Raw genomic sequence first — 18433 nt, 5'->3', positions numbered from 1 at the left:
GCGCCAAGGGCTTCTCCTTTTCATTTCAAGTCTTCGTCATCATTTCTCTCTAAGTCGCGCCGTTCCAGGCCAAATTGCGTGTTTGGTTTCTCTCTTAACTCGACTAATTAAAGGTGCTGTCTCTTGTATCACTGAAAGACGACAAAATTAGAAATTACTATACTCTCAGGAAATGAGAGATTTTGTTGCCTTTTCTCGTACGTAATTTTTTTTTCTAAATTCGATTTTTTTATACCTACGTTTAAAAAAATTGCAAAATTTGCCGCCCCCTAGATTTGCCGCCGTGGGCCGCGGCCCATGTGGACATCCCCTTAATCCGGCTTGCTTCTAGAAGTATTCCTTCGAATTTAAAATGTGACAAAATAAACATCAAAATTTGCAGTTTTAGTAAAAAATTTCATGTCCGACTTCTCCGATTGACTCGATCCACTGTGTGGCCCACTGAAGAAACAAAATTTTTGGCGGGAATCCTACCGCGTAGTGGCCGGAGGGGGGGGGGGGGGTTCCTGGTTTAGTATTATCTGGCCTGGATCCTCCTGCAAATTTCTTAGCGTGAAAATTGCTCTTTTAAGACACTACGCAAATTTGTTGAACGGAACATATCCGTTTCCAGGTGGATCCCCTCCCAAAACGGTAGTGGTTTTAAAATTAACTTGTTCCCCTTGCAGAATGGTCGGTCCATATACGCTGCTGTATTACTTCTAAACGTTACGTGAGCATCCAAGTGCTGCCAATATCCTTCCGATACATTATTCAATCTTTGAAGAAAGCAAATGAATAATGAACATCTTCCCTTGAACTTTTTAGATTCTCTAGAGTAATTTAAGAGCTAATAAACGTCGTCCAAAAAAATTGAAATTCGTTAATTTCCCGAAAGTGTGTATCAGTTTGTATTACAAGTATTCCATCATATTTTGATTTTTTGATATATGACTGATCATCGTTTTCGCAGAAAACTCTGTGAGATTCCCCTTCGCTGTTTCAAGAATCTGCTCCGAAAACCTGTCGCAAAAATATCTCGGAATATTCTCTTTAAAAAGTAAAAAAAGAAGCGGAAATTTGGCAACATCGCAGTCGACGTACATGTTTCCGTAGTTTGCCCGTCAACATGCGGGTTGTAGATTCCCGTGCTATGGAAAAACGACGCATACGCCTGCAAACGTCACACAATTTCTTTTGATAAATTGCGGATTTTCTCGGAAAATGGTGCATATTTTTCTTCCCATTTTTAAGAGAAATTAGTCCGCAATTGGATCCAAAGTATCTGAAATTTAAGAGAAAAAATGCGTTACCTAATTTCAACCAAAAATTGTTTCAACATCTGATTGCCCATACGGTGTTTTTCCTCAGCATGGCAGTAGAGAGACTTGCTGCCGGTCATTTCGGTAGTTCCTAGAACCCTGCATAACTATTTCCGCACCTCAATTACCGCGCCGTAACCCTAACCCGCACCGCCCCCGGCACACAGTGGATCGAGTCAATCAGAAAAGTCGGACATGAAATATGTGACTAAAACCGCAAATTTTGATGTTTATTTCGTCACATTTTAAATTTTAAGGGATGCTTTTAGAAAAAAAATTCACGAGGAAACCAATAGATTTACTTTTAGAACCTCAACGTTTTTCATGAACAGAGTTATAAGCGTTTAAAGTTTCCAAATTTTGTCCGACCGCTCCTATTGACTCGATCCACTGTGCGACAGCCCCCTTGTTTAAAGAATCATTTCAATGTTTTTGCAGCGAGCGTGCGTCACTTGTGATACGCTCCGTTGCGCTCCATGTATGCGTAGGGGTGTGTTGAGGGGGGGGGGGGGGGGGGTTGCGCCTCTTCATTTCTGATTCACGCGAAGGGGCCAATTAAATAGTGGAAAACGAACGACTTCCCTTCGAACTCGTTTTCTGCAAGATTGCCCTCATCCGCGATCGCTGATTCTTGGTGAATCGTGATAATTTTGAACTGTCAAGTGCGCGCGAGTAACAAAATAAAACGAGTAAGGAAAGGTATATGAAGCAAATTTGTCTTCGTCGAATTGAATGAGGTATGGTTTTGTTGAATTTGCAGGTGTCTGCATTTTTTTAATTTCACGTCTAAAAAAAGCTACTGAGTGAACTGAACGTGAGAATATACTTCGATTCTAACATGAACAATTATTAGAGGAAATGAGACCGAATTACCTAATCTGCTGAAGTTCATGTGTTTAAAAGGGAAATTCCGCCTGATGACGTCACAAGACGGCATATTTTCTTACTTTTGAATCTATTTTTCTGATCATAAAGGTCATTTTCGTATACAATTTCCCATCCCCGAAAAAAATCATGAAAATTACTGCACATGCAGCTCATTGAGTTTTTTCAGATGCTGTAGTAAGATTTTCTCGTGCAAATTCTCCATTTTATGCAATCTCCTTCAAACCTCCTTTTTTCCATTTTTCATTCTTATTGTTAGTAAAATATTAAATTTCCAACGCTTATAGTGAAAGTTACGTTCAATAGTATTATTATGATGTATCAACCCTTGTGTTTCCTCTGTTTTGCATTTACTTTGCTAATTACTGCCTCAAAGGTTCGCTTCAATTCTTTTCGCAATAAGTTACAGGATCACATTGAAGTAAATTGTTGCATACCGGCACTATTATTCGGCGCGAGTAACTATACTATAGGTTAAAGAACCATATCTCGGTTCATTCAACCTAGCTTTTGTCTATAGTTTGGTTTGGAAGTTAAATCCGTATGCGGATTTACTTTGAAATCAGTTTTTTTTTAGTTAAAAAAACGTGATTTTGCCATCGTTTTTTAACATAAACCCATTTACATAGTGATAAGAGAGCGAGAGACACAATAGCCCGAATGCAGACAACAATGAAAACACACTAAAATACAAAAACTACATAAAACAACAATTCTTTAACCAAAAAAAAAAAAAGACAAGAAACGACGCTTTAAGTCAAAATAATCTCTCAAGAACATTTGTTTTCAGTGTAAATTTAATATACCGAGAGCCTATGAAGCATTATTTCCTTGCCTAAAAACCCTGCGTGGGCGATGAGATTCATCGGGATTCTCAATCTGCATCTCCACTTTGATAAGGCACTGCACAGTGCACAGTAATTAAAAAGTGCATGCGTCAAGCCGCTCAGATGGAGGGCCAATAGGACCATGACCTGGCCCGCCTAAGTGGCTGCAACGGCAACGGATTAATCGCTTCCTGCGCTGTCTCCGGTTTCGTCACGAGCTGTGATTCAGACCAAATATCTGAACCGGGACAAAGCGATTTTTGACGAGAATCGCATACAGTCATGCACAATGACGGTGCATTGTGTAAATATGCTTTGGCGACACTTTTTCCAAGTTATAATAATGGCTATGAAGTCGAAAAAACACGTATCTCCGATTGCGACGTCACTCCCTTTTCGCCCATGGTCTACTCCTTCACTGGAAAAAAACTCATTGGATCTAGAGTCCAGACTCTTAAAAACATCGACAAGAAAAAATACTCTTGATTCAATCGGATTTTTGCTTGAATCAAGAACCAAGCCTCTTAATTTGAGCGGATTTCCTTTTGATTAAAGCAAAAATCTGATTGAATCAAGAGTATTTTTCTCTTGTCAATTTTTTCAAGAGTCTGGACTCTAGATCCAATGTGTTTTTTTCCCGTGTTGAAGAAAACATCAACCAACAGGTTTCTTTTGGAGTTCTGTGAATTCTCTTCGCTTCTTCTACCACAATTTCATGAAATTTTAAAGAAAAACCTCTAACTAGGTCTCTAATGAGAAAATGTAATATGTTCAAGTATTATCAGAATATTCTGCAGAAATTGGAAGCTACATAGTTGACTTCCTCCTCTTCGAATAAAATAAAACAGGATCAGGGATTTCGAGACACCGCAATGGAGATACGTGGTTTCGCACTTTGACCGTCGATATGCAACACCGAACGTTCGGTTTATACAGTTGAATTTTTTTTTCAGTGTATAAAAAAATAGAGGCAGATATCTTTAAAAGCAGCCTCAGTTCATTTTAAATCCAAGTTGAGATACTTAGTTCAACGCAACACTTCCAATAAAGTAATGTCTGGCACTAATTAAACGTGTCTCTGCCAAACGGAACTATGTTCATCATGGCGTGAACCCTGTTATGCATCTATTCTTACGGGTCTCAGGGCTCATGTCTTAATCAGGATGTCTACGAGTCCGGAATTTCCGGAAAGTCCGAAAATAGTGCTGATTTTTTAAGAGCGGTCCGGAAGTACTGAAAAAGTGCGGAAATTCTGTAAGATAGTCCGGAATTTTTTCATTTTTTGTCGCATTTTGAGCGAGAAATTCAAATTTTTGAAATTTATCGAATTAACTGTGGAGGTACTGAAAAAGTACCGAATTTTTCTATCGAGGAGGAACTGAATTCTTTGGGAATGTACTGTAAAAGTATTGATTTTTGGTCAGCCTGTTGTGGTAGACACCCTGCTTAATGCATGTAGTTTCGTTTGGCAGAAATACGTCCAATTGTAAGTCAGCCCGTCCCAAATTCCCGCTGTAAGCGCGCTTAAGCGAGTCCCAAGGCGAGACCAAGCTCTATAGCTTTATGACCACGGCAGAACTAGTTAATCGCTTGAGACATAGGTAATAAGCGAGAAGCTGCCAATGCAAAAACCAAACACAATATTCGAATGTCGAGGCACCCATTAGTCTTTTGACGAGCGCTAGAACGCAATTTTCACCCGTCCTTGACCGCAGCGCAGTCAGCGGCAGACCTGGGATTTCGTCGAGGGCTCCGTTCCTATGGTCCTCCGTGTAATAAAATAAAGAGAGGTGACTCACGTCCAGTGAGAGGCCCTAGACAATAAGAAGTTCTTAACAGGTGCTTCAAGCGTGGGTTCGGCGGTGGGAGGCAATTTTGGTGGTTCATTTATTCGGAGGGTTGCCAAATTCAAATCGCATCAGTTGTAATACAGAACCGGTAGTAGAACTTAAGTAGAAAGGAACCAAGCCACATCACTGCCGTGCTGAGGAAGAACGCCGTATGCACATTCGAGAGTTGCCAAATTTCCCTGAATAAAGCATGCATATTTGAAGGAAGTTATGCATATTTGCCCTAAAATTTTCAGATAATTTAGATTAAATTGAGGGACAAAACGGTCTGAAAAATTGGAGGAAAGATATTCAGAATTTGTCTAGTAAATTTGTTTGTTATTGAAGGGAATATGGCAACGCCTGAATGCTTATACGACGTTTTCCCTTAGCACGGCAGATCAGCTATTGCCAAATTTAATATCACAATTTAATCTTTTTATGTGACAAAGGTTGTGCGGATTTTTGTACAATTTCAATGAATTCTCTGCATGGTACGAAGCAAATTCCATAAAATTTTCAAAGGAGTCCGCAAAGGAGGTTAACGCTCTCTTGTAAAATATGAAACTGCCCAGTTAAATTTGGCAATGGCTTATGTGGCTTGTTTCCTTTCTGCTGAACGCGGTGCTTCAAGCGCCGTGGCACGCTGCGTCACGGCAGGCGGGCAGCCAGCGCGAAACGCCCATTGGCGCCTACAAACCTAACAGGGATACTTCACGCGTTGCGCAATGCGTGAAGTATCCCTGTTAGGTTTGTAGGCGCCAGTGCGTCGCCGCTCCGCTTTGTGTTAGTATTTAATCTGGCGGAGTCAGCGTTATTCAACTCATGATTTTGAAATGTTTGCACATCCTGTATGGATTATTCTCATTTTAATTGATGAAAAAAAAATATGTATTTAAGGAAAATATAATGTGTGTTTTGTGAATATTAAGGTGGTTCCGTATCAAACTTGATGATTTCCAAAGCACCCGAATTTCTACACAATTTCTCATAGCCTTTTATAATCGATGGCGAAAAAGCAACAGCCAGGCGATAAAGTGTAAAGCCCGGCGATAGGAACTATAGCCCGGCTGCATAATTTTTTATCGCTTCGTATAGCCCGGCCGTATGATTTTCTCCGCATTCTACAGCCAGCTATATGATTTTCTGTAGCCTTCTTTCGGCGGCTATAAGAATTCCTATGGTATTTTGAAACGCAGCTCTAATCGCCAATTTTTACCAGGGAATGGTTTTGACCTGGCGATCTTGCAACCAAAACAGAACTTGAAGTAGATGGTGGTACGAAGTATTCAAAACACAACATTCTAAAAACAATGATCGATCCTAAATTCTTCATTTTCGTAAAAATAACCAATTATGCTGTTCATAAGTTTCTTCCCCAAGATTTTATACAGCCGCCTTTAAGTATTTTTTTGTTCCTTTGTGAAAAAAGGAGCTGCAAAAAGGAATTTAAGACATGATTAATCGTATTTTGGGTACTCTGTGCTTTCTTGTTCGCCAGCCGCAATTACATCCCTCCTTTTCTGATAAAATCATTTTTAAGACGCTCGATGGACGGGGTGAGGAAGGGGAGGAAGAAGAGAAAGAAGCGGCCTTTGGGGGCGCGCAGCGCTCTGGGGGTGGAGCCGCGTAGCGGCCAGGGGGCGGACCTCCTAGTGTTTAATAATTGGTGAATGAGAGGCAGGGGATAGATTAAAACAACAGCTCCTCTTGACTGAATAATTGTGATGAGTCTCAATTAATACGTAAAAGATTTTCCTCGCGGGGTTTGGAGATAAAGCAACGAGAGCCAACGCACTTTCACCAAAAGATAGTATGAATCATCTTTTTTCCGCCCTTATCAGTATATTTATCAGCAGTTGTGACACGGACAGACCTAATTTCTTCGCGAGGCTGCACTCAGTTTTACTGAACGCTAAAAAGCTAAAAAGTGTAATTTAAATCTGAATTTTAGTGATTTTAGAGGGCGAGAAGGGGATTAATTATCTCTCGTACCTATTATGTCACTAAGGGAAGTTCACAGTCTCATTGGTTTTCCAGGATTTGCTCGTTTACCGTATGTATCCTCATATATTCCTTGAATCTCTGGTTTATTCGGTTTAATTCGTAATTGCATCGATGGTTTTTACGCACAATCGCAATGAAAGTCGATTCACCTAATGTGATCGACCAATGTACTGCCGTGCTAAGGAAGAACGCCGTACGAACTTCGAGTTGCCAATTTCCTGATTAAAATTATTTTGACAACATCCATGCTTATTTTCCTTAAATTATAATATTTAGATTAAATTCCTAACATTTTTGAAATTTTAATAATAATATTCTCTATTATCCCAGTAAATTCTGTTTTTATCGGAGGAAACTTGGCGACGTCTGAAGACTCATACGGCGTTCTTCCTTAGCATGGCAGAAAAATAATCGTTTACACCACGCAATCAGTTCATTAATTCAACATAAAAACTTAAATGTAAAGGCTGCATTCGTTCGAATACATTGTAACAATGTACAATAAATGCATTTTTCATTTTTCCATTCAACAATGCTAATGGAAATATTTTCATGTAATAAATTGACTTATCCTTCGAGACAAAGACGTGTAATCTTCGCGATAATGCTGAGTTTGTGAAACTTTTTATTCCATTAGTGGGAACCAAAACAGTCGTATACGTACTCATTATTTCAGAGGAAAATGAGTAGAAATGTGGAATCTTATTATATCCGGGGGAAAAAATTCCCGATTGGTTTTTCAAACTATAAGCTTCGCATGAATGCACAAGTCGCACAATCCTAGCATCATTGTATGAGTAACTCGTACGCCCTTTTTCCAAAGAACTCCTCATTGGCTTATTGCAAGAAACAAGTGCTTACGATTGAATGGATGCATTTGATAGCAAAGTTTGCGAGAAGAACGACGGTGCCTTTTAAAAAACGCGAACTGGCTTATTAAGCTCAAGGAAAGCTTTTTTGGAGTCCACTCCATTCAAAAGGGTCCTTTTTGAGCGTGAATGCGACCCGCGCACTCGGGCACTGTCACAATTATTAATCATGACCAGCCTCAACGCCCATTCAACGCTTTCACAAAGAAAAAAAGTATTGAAGGTCATTGTGGTTTCTTGGTCTTGTCTACTTTTTTAACCGTAGTTACAATTTTACCTTTTGAATTACAATTTTTTTCGGCCTGGAAAATGTTACCAGGACCGAAATAATTATTGTTGCCACGAATGCAACACTGTAACCGACTCAATATGTAGGTAGAACCTGGAGTCTGCCAACCACATTGAGAAAAATGTCTGTATATTCTAGGGTTACTCTCTGTTGACATAAGAAGTGAAACAGAAACCAACCAAAATTGTGTGTAGACCCCGGTACAGCTTGCGTTGAATTCAGCACAAAGAATAATGGGAAAATTGGGAAACCCAGAATCTATCGAAAGCTTATGTTACTTTATGTCATAGAGAAAGAAAAGGAGGTGTTTGCATTTCCTGCATCTTGGACTTTTTGTGACGTAGGTCGTACGGCGACTCTTATCATCGATTTTCTTGGAAACTGTGTATTTTATGGAAAAAATTCATTCTACATACATAGTGCGTTTGAAATTATATCATGAATTGATTGAAGCAAAAAACTCGGACGTTGTGGTCCGTTTTTCATACTTCGAATTCCGGATTTTGCTGACCAGGTTGTACCGAAGGGTACACAATCCTCAAGATGCAAACACCTCCTTTTTTTCTCTCTATGACTTTATGTTCCCTTTCCCGTATTCACCGAACTGATGTGTCATTTTTCTCTTAATGGCATGCGGATTGTAAGAGCAGCAATTCGCTTTTGTCCGTGTTAGCTTCATCGCATTCATTCACAACGACTCAACAGTCTCATCACATAATTAATTGAATCGCGAGTGAGAAAATGGCAATAATCTGCGTCACATTCCAACAACATCGGTGTTGTGTCACACTGTCCGCGCAGTTGCTGGCTGACGTAACCGCTGGGAAATAGCCGATGAAAAGTGTGATAATCGTTGTGTGGAAATGCTCAGCGTGGCTCTAATCAGTCGAGCGCCATGGATCAAGGATCCACAACGGTAGAAACGTTGGCGCTTGCTCTGGAAGCGAGCTCCTACAAACAAAACAAACTATATTCAAAATATTAAATTAAATGTACAGATTCTACTCGACCTTAATCCTTGAAAATTTGAAAGCTGGAGCATGGATGTATTCACTGGAAAAAAACACATTGGATCTAGAGTCCAGACTCTTGAAAACATTGACAATAAAAAGGACTCTTGATTCAATCAGATTTAAGCTTAAATGAAAAGGAAAACCGGCTCAAATTTAGAGGCTTGGTTCTTGATATAAGCTTAAATCTGATTGAATTAAGAGTATTTTTTCTTGTCGATATTTTTAAGAGTCTGGACTCTAGATCCAATGTGTTTTTTTTCCAGTGTTGGATGCGCCAATGAAATTTATAAGGTTTCGTGGAATTTTCCGTCTCTGAGTCTGGGACGAATCACCTCAATCGTCTCCCAGTAATAGCTGAAGGGCGCTATGTAACTCCCGATCAGAATTTCAGTGCCAAATTGATCACGCAGCTTTGTAGCTATCCTAGACAAAGGACGCAGCAGCTATGCAGTTTCTAATTGAGTAGCTGATCAAAGTCATCATTAACCTCCAAATTATTATTTAATCGGATGATGAGTCCTAATCTGCCACGCTAAGGAAAAACGCCGCATGAACTCATGGACGTTGCCAAATTTATGTCGACAAAATATGGATTTCAAAGAAAAGTTGTGAATATTTTTCCTTGACATTTTCAGATACTTTAGATAAAATTGCAAGCAAAATTCTCTGAAAAATTGAAATAAAAATATTCATAAGTTACTGAGAAAATTTGTGTTTAATCAATGAAAATTTGGCAACTTCTAGAGGCTCATACGTCGTTTTTCGTTAAGACAGCAGTATTGGCACAACCAACACCGCTGTTATCACCGAATCTATCATCCGTCGACTCCTGGTGAGTGGTGGCGCCATGCCATGCCACCCGCCAGCTAAAGCTTGTTACGAGATAAATGGCCTCATTTTCGGGAGGAAACTTACCTCATGCTGACTAATAGAGTACGATCTATCGATTCGATCAGTGACGGCTCAAAAGGAATCAAAAAGCAAACTAACAGGGAGATTAAAGATGATGGAGGGAAAATGGAAATTTTTTTAGACTGTATCCGGTTAGTTTTTATAAGAAATCAAAATAAAAAAATAACTCAACGGGCCGAACTTTGACTTCCGAGGACACCAGTTGAGACGCACGCATGTAAAGTTGCAGCGCTTTGTGTTGGGGGTCGCCGCCCTTAGCATCAAAACATTTTACTTCAATTTTTCAACTCTGGCTCATGGGTGGATTCGGACACTTCGAACCGGGGAGGGGGGGGGGGAGGTGTCCGTGTCCCCTTCGAAAATTTTCGAAATTTTAAAGCATCTAAAATGTAGTTCGAGTCAATTTCGTCATGAATAATTACTAAACAAGTGTCCTTCCTTCTTTCTTCCCTTTTCCTCCCTCTTTTTTTCGGGCGAACGGGGAGGGGCGTGCGGCCCCCCTCCCCCCTGGATCCGCCTATGCTCTGGCTGCCGAAATTTTCATATTTTATCTCAGCGGCGTTTCCTGGCAGAAAATCTAGGAGCAGAATCTATGGACAAAAGGGTTATGCCGGAGGTCACGGTCGTTGTTGTTGCGCCTTCAAATTCGAGGCAGGCCAAAACACATCCTCCAAACTTCCATGCATCGTGCATCAATAATTTCTACCTCAGGATTTACGCTGTGGGTTGTCCGTCCACCACCCTTGCCTAACATGCCAATCTCCACGAATCGATTTTGAAGCTAGCCCTATTTTCTCCAAATTTCTATGGTTGATGAAAAAACAAACTGTAAAAATAATAATGAACCCATTGCAAACTTTTGCTGTAGCAAAAATAAGAGTTGTTTCTATCAGTAAAAGTCTCAAAAATCACGATGAGCTAATTCGTAAAGTTTGAATAGCATTCCCAAATTTACAATCTGCGTAAGTCTGCGTTTTTTTGAGCTTCCCGTTTCAAAAACGGTACGACGGCACATGTGAACATTTCATTAGAGGTGTCGTTCTATCCAACCCCTATGCACTAGGAATAGGATGCTACTCAATATTCAACATGGCCGACAACAGTCCGCCAAAACGCATGGGCCTGGACGACATTCTAACCCCCACCCATTATTAATTACAACCCAGAATGTTCACATTCATGATTTCTTTGCTTCGATAAAGATCCGCTTTGGTCGACCTTGTGCTCCCGATTGCGATTTGCGCGCGGAAGCATCGGCTATTTTGGGTATTGCTGTTGCGAAAGGGTTGAATGGAACGACTCCTCTAACAAAATGTCCACCTGTGCCATAGTACCGTTTTTGAAGCGGGAAGCTCAAAAAAACGCAAACTAAGCAGATTGTGAAGTTAGGAATGCATTTCAAACTTTGCTAATTCGCTCATCGTCATTTTTGATACAATTACTGATACAAACACCTCTTATTTTTGCTGTACCAAAAGTTCTCAACAGGCCCACTCTCTCCCAGACCACCATTATACTTCGACCACCGACAGGTGATAATCTTTAGATGACCTCAAAGATCTTTAAAGATCTTTTAAGATGTCTTTAAAGATCTACTCCCGAAAATGTTTACCAGCCCCCTCTCCCTCAAAAAACGGCCGATACCGATACATGGCCTTCGCTTCTAGTTCTGCCTGAATCTCTCTTTGCGAAAAACGAATGGCAGTGCCATCTAGTTCTTTTGCGTGCAATTGAAATTATATACGTTACTTCAGAACTTAAACTGGTTTTCAAATTTTACATGTAAAATCCAAGCTGAGGGATAGCGACGGCTAGTGTCAAACCATACATTCAATCATACATTCTGTAGAACCTTGAATATCCAGGGTCTTCTCTTTGCGCCAATTCGTGTCTCATCCTCTCACCTCAGAACATGGAAATTGCATCAATGAATTATTCGCATCGACGCAAACTTGTCTTGGTACTCCGCCCATCTTCAAACCCTGATTGACTATCCTCAGTCGTCATGTCCCTTCATTCACTTCACCAGTCACCACGGTGATTTATTTCAATCCTCAACTGATTTGAATGATCCATAGTCGATGCGCAAGCTCCTAGAAGCAATTCAATGTTTTGAATGAACTTTTACAAATCCTAGCGCCATTAATTAAAATTTCAAACCTCTATCTCTACTTCCGTGCCCGCTTCTAACGCCCTCATAGCGCCGCGCTCATTCGGTTCTCACTGTTTCGAAGATTGTCGCAGCTGTCGTCAATCTCATAATTGTACACATTTGACTCATGTGTCAATTTGTCATTTTTTCTACGCGCTGAAGTAATTATCATTTATTTCGATTTCCGCATATTGACATAAATTATTGTTACATCAAGGAAGAAGGAAACGTGATTTTTGCGCGCCATATATTCAGCCTGAAAAAATAACAACAAAATGAAAATAAAACTAAATTAAGCTAGAGGTCATCAGTTTGTTTGTCCAAGTTTTCCCAGCGCTTGATAAACTCCGCCCCCTACAAGATTTCGCATCGTTGATAATAAATCCGGTGTGCATCTGGAAGCACCCTTACACAATTTTCGCCCAGTGGCGAGATGTGAATGATCAATCATCAATTTTTCCCCCTTTTGAAGCTATTTGAATCGATTATTAAGATGTTCGCTGCAAACACCCTGTTTGTAAATCCTATTCCATAGGTTTAAATGACAAATCAATCGATATATCGCAAAACACGCCACGCCACTGCACTGCCGCCCTATCCGCAGAGGAATCTCTCATCGTCTGTTCAGGAAGGAAACATGAAGGTTGTTCGGATGTGATAATTGGACTGGAATATAATTTTGTCCTCTAACTTAGTGTAAACGAGTGTCGTTCCATCGTGACGAAAGCAAAGTATTTCGTGACCAAGAAAAATGTTGATTTTCAGGTGTAAAAAATGTGCAAAAATGTCTGTCCGAAAAACTTCGCAGGGAGCCGTAAAAATGGTAAATTATTTTGCCAACTGACTTTCTAGACTAATCAGAATAGTATCTATACTAAAAGCTCCGAGACTTCCTAAATTTGCATATCTGGTAACGCTTAGTTCCAGCGTTCTACTGGGCTGACTTTCATGATTTTTGCGGTTAACGATAGCCAATTGTCTCTAGATGAGCCCGCTATATTCAAATTATGAAAATATGACCTAGGTTTTTTATATTACGTGGTGAAGTTGCGAATTCTCCCATTTAAACAATGTAATTTTTTATTTTTTGTCACGATTTGTTCGTGCGTTCTTCCGGGCCTATTGCCATGATATTTGCAATCATGGACAGGTGATAGTCCTTAGTTGAGCCCGCTTCAGATTTTGGAAATTGTACTCAGGTTCTTTTTTTTATAAAAGAGTAGATTAAGGAGCTTAGAAAGGGGGGGGGGGGCAAAATTGAACAAATCCGATTGAGCAGAGGGGAGAATTTCATGAGCCGCCCTGCGCCGCGCCGTCCGCAGGACCCGCCTTTCATAATTTTCATCTAGCGTTGAGAGTTCACTAATTACTTCACACGGCCAGTGTGTAATTTTAAAAGTCGAAAATTAATTTAAAAAAAAAAAAAAAAAAAAAAAAAAAGTATATGATGCACGAGCTTCTCCGTCAGGGAGCTCTCCCCGCTAGAAATCGCTCTCCAGGCGCGCCGGGAGCGCCGCATTGCGCGATGCTTGAAGTATCCCTGTAGGTTTGTAGGCGCCAATGGGCGTTTCGAGCCAGCAGCACGCCGCGCCGCGCCTCGGCGTGCCATAAACTTGTCACAATTAATAGGTCGGTGTGTTAAAATATTGGCGGGAGTCGGGTATGAAAATATTTTCATTTTTTTGTCGTTCTTTTGTCGAAGCGGGCCTAAGAGAGGGCGAAGCTCCCTCTAGGGGTTGGGCCGCGTAGCGGCCAGGGGGCTTAGCCCCCTAGTATATATATATACAATTATATCTGGTAGTACTATTTGATGAAAAAACAATGGAAAAAAAGTTTCGGGCTGTATAGACACACCGTCCGTTCCAGGCTCACAAAGTGACCGAAAGTTCCGGGTGCTGGAGCCGGAGCTTCGATTGCTCCGGATGCTAAGTCTGAAAATTTCGACCTCTGAGCCCGGAACGCGGACGGTACGTCTACATATCCCGTAAGCACGGCTTCCACGGCCGGAGTATTTTTTCCAGTGTGTAAAATATCGTTCTTGTTGTTGCAGATTCCAGGAGCTGGATGGAGGGTTCTTCGAGAGGTTCGGTCAGGGTCTGCAGGATTCGGCGGCTGAACCGGAAGCTGGAGCGGGCGTCGAGACGCCGGGGGTCAACGGGCACGACGCCGACGCCGACGCCGCCGACGCACAAGAATCGGACGACTCGGAGGAATCCGCCGGCGATGAGTCAGCGACGCCCGAGGCTGCCGAGAGGGAGGCCAGATCCCTCTTCATCCAGAACATCGGATGGAATGTAAGTTGAGTTTAATATTCCTTCCATTCTGCTCCGTCCATCCGGCATGTTTACGTTACACAATTGACTCAATTGTTTATCGCAAGGAACAAACCGAGCACCGAGCAACGGAGTTCTTCCATGTCGACTGTGAAACTCCCAAACTACGCACTGAATAAAAAATCTCGGTGTATTTACTAAGAAAAAGATAAAATCACCAAGAATTCAGGGTTCTATTTGATCCCAGTTTTTTCTTGGTAAAATTATCATTTATGGAATTGGTAATTTTACCGAGAACTCTCAGTAAAATTATTGACTTTCTCGGTAATTTTACTGGACCCCGGTAAAAACGCCAATATTTTTTATCGACTGTGGTAGAATTACCGAGATAAATGGCAAAGTTACCGGGAATTGATTACCAATAAAAGTGGTATTCTTTCCTGAGAAAACCAGTAAAAATACCGGTTTTTGGGTAAACTTACCAGTCTGTCTTGGTAAAATTACCAATAATTGGTAAAAAAAGAGATATGGTAAAGGTACCAACGGACCTTGGTAAAAACGCCGGGAATTTTTTTTCAGTGCGTATCTCGGTTCGCGACGTTGCAGACTTCCTGTCACACACCATTTGGATTGCATTTTTCCAAAAGGAACCAAGAGCATTCCAGTGTCGCTGGGATTGAGCAACTTTTTTTACTTTGCAAATATTAACTGGTCATTTTAACAAGTTTTATCTGTGCTCCCGAGAAACTAAAAATTCAAGACAAAAAATACGTTGGTAAAAAATTGTTGCATGACTTTAGTAATTTTATTGCAACGTAAGAACGTGAGGTGCACAATCCTAGCGACATTGGAAGGCTTGTGGTTCCATTTTGCAAAATGCAATCCATTTATTGTATAGGAAACTGGATCGCATTTAGCAAAAAGGAACCGGCGCGATTCCAGTGTTCTAAAAATGTTGTGTCTTCATAATTATCTAAAAAATCTCTCAGAGTAGCAAATATTTTTTGCCGTTCACCGAAAAATTGTTAATTTTAAAGGAAAATAATTTTGTAAATTTTAATACTTGCAATATAAACCACATGCAGCCTCCTTTAAGAAAGCATCTGATTAAGATGCGACCAATTAAAGATACGGTCTTGAGTCTTCGGGCCAAACTTTTGGAAGTCCAATCAAGGCTCACCTTGCGTTACACCATCGGTTTCCAAATTTCGCAGTGATGAAACGGTTGTCGACGTAGTCGTCAAAGGCGTCTAGTGCAACTGTCAAGAATCAGCGATCCAATCGACAACTTTGATGATTTAATTGCCACCAGAGGGTGAAGTGCCTTCAAATGACAGAGTAGGCAAAAAAAGCGACAAAGGTGTACGAATAGTTAGCTTCTAGGTTTGATTCTTTTATCCACTTGTTCCCTGTTGATGCATCGACATACACCGCCGTGCAAAGGAAGAACTCCGTATGAACCTCCAGGCGTTGCCAAATTTCCTTTGATAAAACACGAATATCCTGGTGAACTTATGAATATTATCCTTCCAATTTTTCAGATAATTTTGTTCGCAAGCTCATCTAAAACTCCTGAAAATTTCAAGGAAAAATCTTCATAGTGTTCCTCATAAATTAACATTTTATTGAAGAAAATTTGGAAACTCTCGAATGTTCATACGGCGTTCTTCCTTAGCACGGCAGTATACTGTCGGTGGTGAAACTGCAGAAATGCGTCGGTTTGCGGCGTTGCAGATTTCCTGTCATACTTCGTTTTCTTCGTGGAAAACTAGTAAACTGTATTCCTTGGAAACTTCGATAATTTTTCTTCCTAATGTGAAGAATACTCTGCAAAAATTTCAAGGCATGATGTTGGTTCGATCTCCTTTTAAAAAATAAAATAGAGGCGGAGATTTCGAAACAGCGCAACCGATTTACGGATTTCTGCAGCTTCAAATGAAAAAAATGGCTGTTGCTTGGAGGAAATTTCTCTAAGTGAAGGAGATTTGTTTTTACATCAAAGACAAAAAATGTTTAACCCAAAGAATAGTTGTTCGACCATTGTTTACGGTTGAGTGCATTCGGGCTGATTCAAGTGAGAACAGTGCATTCGGAGCGAGGAAATCGATTGAAATAGATTTGAAGGAGGCATCTGGTTGCATCCCCGCGCGGTTACTCCGTGTAATCCGATCGTCCGCCTCGCGGAAGCATCAAAACGTGCGAAACGACCTGCATTAAAATACCATGTGCCCAAACGCCCACTCACTTGCATTTTAGCCCCAGCGCCAGCGGCCCCAGTGATGACGCTATCCTTTTAGATAGCTTGACTCCCCTTTCCCTCGTCTAGAGATCGAAATGACATTAGAAGAGGTGATATCCAGTGGAGCTTGGGTGCATAGCAAATTTGCAACGCCGCAAAAGTTCATTTTCACGGTGTCTACCGGTCCCCCAAAAATGACAAAAATCGTCCTAAACATCGGCATTTTCAAATTTTCCCGCCAGCCGTGGCGGCGCGGTATAACCAGGAATAAAAAAACTGAAATTTTGCTTGGTCTTTCGTATGTTTTCATCGGTTCAACATGACTTGTAACATTAATCGTATAAAATACGCCTTTTAACGCTCTAACTAGCTCCCTTTCTCTTACCAGGGTGTCTAGCATCAGGAAAAACCGGAAAATATCAGGAATTTTGGCCGATCAGGAAAAAATCAGGAAAATCGGAAAAATCGGACGTTTTATCAGGAATTTTTCTTACGCGAATCTCCTCAGCGGAGAAAGTCTTACTGCTTTTTGCCTACCGTACCAGGAGTCGAGAAAAATCAGGAAAATATCTAGGATTTCAATGAAAAAATCGGATTTTATAAAATATCAGGAAAAATCAGGAAGATATCAGGATTTTTCAATATTAAAAATTACTAGACACCCTGCAGTTATTATTTCGGGGGAAAAAGTCCCCGATTTTCTCGAAAAAACACCCCTTAAAGTCCCCGATTTCCGAAAAACACCCAAAAGTCCTCGAAAGTCCCCAATTTTGGTTTCTTATTACTGGTAAACACTCTGGATTTTCCGAGTCGGCATTTGCCTGGCGAGAATCCCGCCCTTGAGGTTGGCACCCTCGCGAGGCACCTTTCACTCTCGGTTTTGGCGAGGAGAAAGACGAACTGCACTCGGCGGCTGTGGCCCAATTCCGGCGGCCTTGTCTCGCGCGCCGGATGAACGGGATGCGCCTCGCGGGGCGCTAAAATTAGACCTCGCCTCGCGCCCGTATCTCGGGGCATCGGGGGCTCATCCCCGCCTCAAAGCCCGCCCGGCTATTTTTACCGGATTTTTCACCATTTCACCATTTCACTGTCTCGATTTATTTTTCGCACGCGCCTACCTTGGCTCTTGCCCGCCGATCGGAAAATGAGGTGGCAACACCAAGTTCAAAATCGGGCTCTCATCGATTTCGATCCGCCGCGACTTTTCCGCGCGAGGGCCGCCGTCCCGAGTCCCCGAAAACCGGTGTCGGTCGCCGTGTGAATCCGTTTGTTTTTCGCCCAGTTGTCCGGGGTCGTGAAACTCTCTCGGCGTCGCGCGTCCCAGACTCGGGATTCCACCCAACATCGAAATAACCGAGTTTTTACCCTCCAGTCGTGATTAATGACTTTTCGATGCGTTTTGGCCTCGGTTGACGCGTCACAGTGCGGTTGGTGTGTTCGATTCAGTGTAATGCGGCTGACTCCAATCCTGCCGTGCAACGCAAAAACGCCGTAAACGACATTTTACATTTTTTTGGTAACAATGTATCATAGCAGAAAAACTTGTGTACCTTAGGACAATGTTTTTACAGAATTCTTTCGGAAATACTACCAAGAACTTAACTTGAAAATTTGAGGTGTATGTGTAAAACAGTTTTTATTTTGTAAAGTGTTCAGTTCCAAAAAACGATGGAAAATTTTAATGAATTTGCGGCGTTTTTGCTTAGCACGGCAGTGTTATTCTCCTTGTCTTCTTAGGCCTACCACAATTAATTACACCAAGTACCTAATGCTGCCTTGCTGAGGAAAAACGCCGTATGAGCCCTCAGACGTTGCCAAATTTCCACTGACAAATCAT

The 18433-nt window shown here is 41.3% G+C and overlaps 1 protein-coding gene across 2 annotated transcripts in view; it reads left to right on the top strand.

The window, feature by feature from the left end:
- Positions 1-18433, top strand: part of stac (C2 and C2B_Munc13-like domain-containing protein staccato) — a 67897-nt gene that overhangs the window by 23694 nt on the left and 25770 nt on the right. For both annotated transcript variants that reach the window (XM_019061588.2, XM_019061596.2), the window contains exon 2: positions 14135-14378. In XM_019061588.2, the coding sequence (XP_018917133.2) occupies positions 14135-14378 (244 nt within the window). The remainder of the gene's footprint in view (positions 1-14134; positions 14379-18433) is intronic.

The sequence above is a fragment of the Bemisia tabaci genome, chromosome 6 (assembly GCF_918797505.1).
Source record: "Bemisia tabaci chromosome 6, PGI_BMITA_v3".
Classification (NCBI taxonomy): domain Eukaryota; kingdom Metazoa; phylum Arthropoda; class Insecta; order Hemiptera; family Aleyrodidae; genus Bemisia; species Bemisia tabaci.
This window is presented reverse-complemented; position numbering and strand designations above follow the sequence as displayed.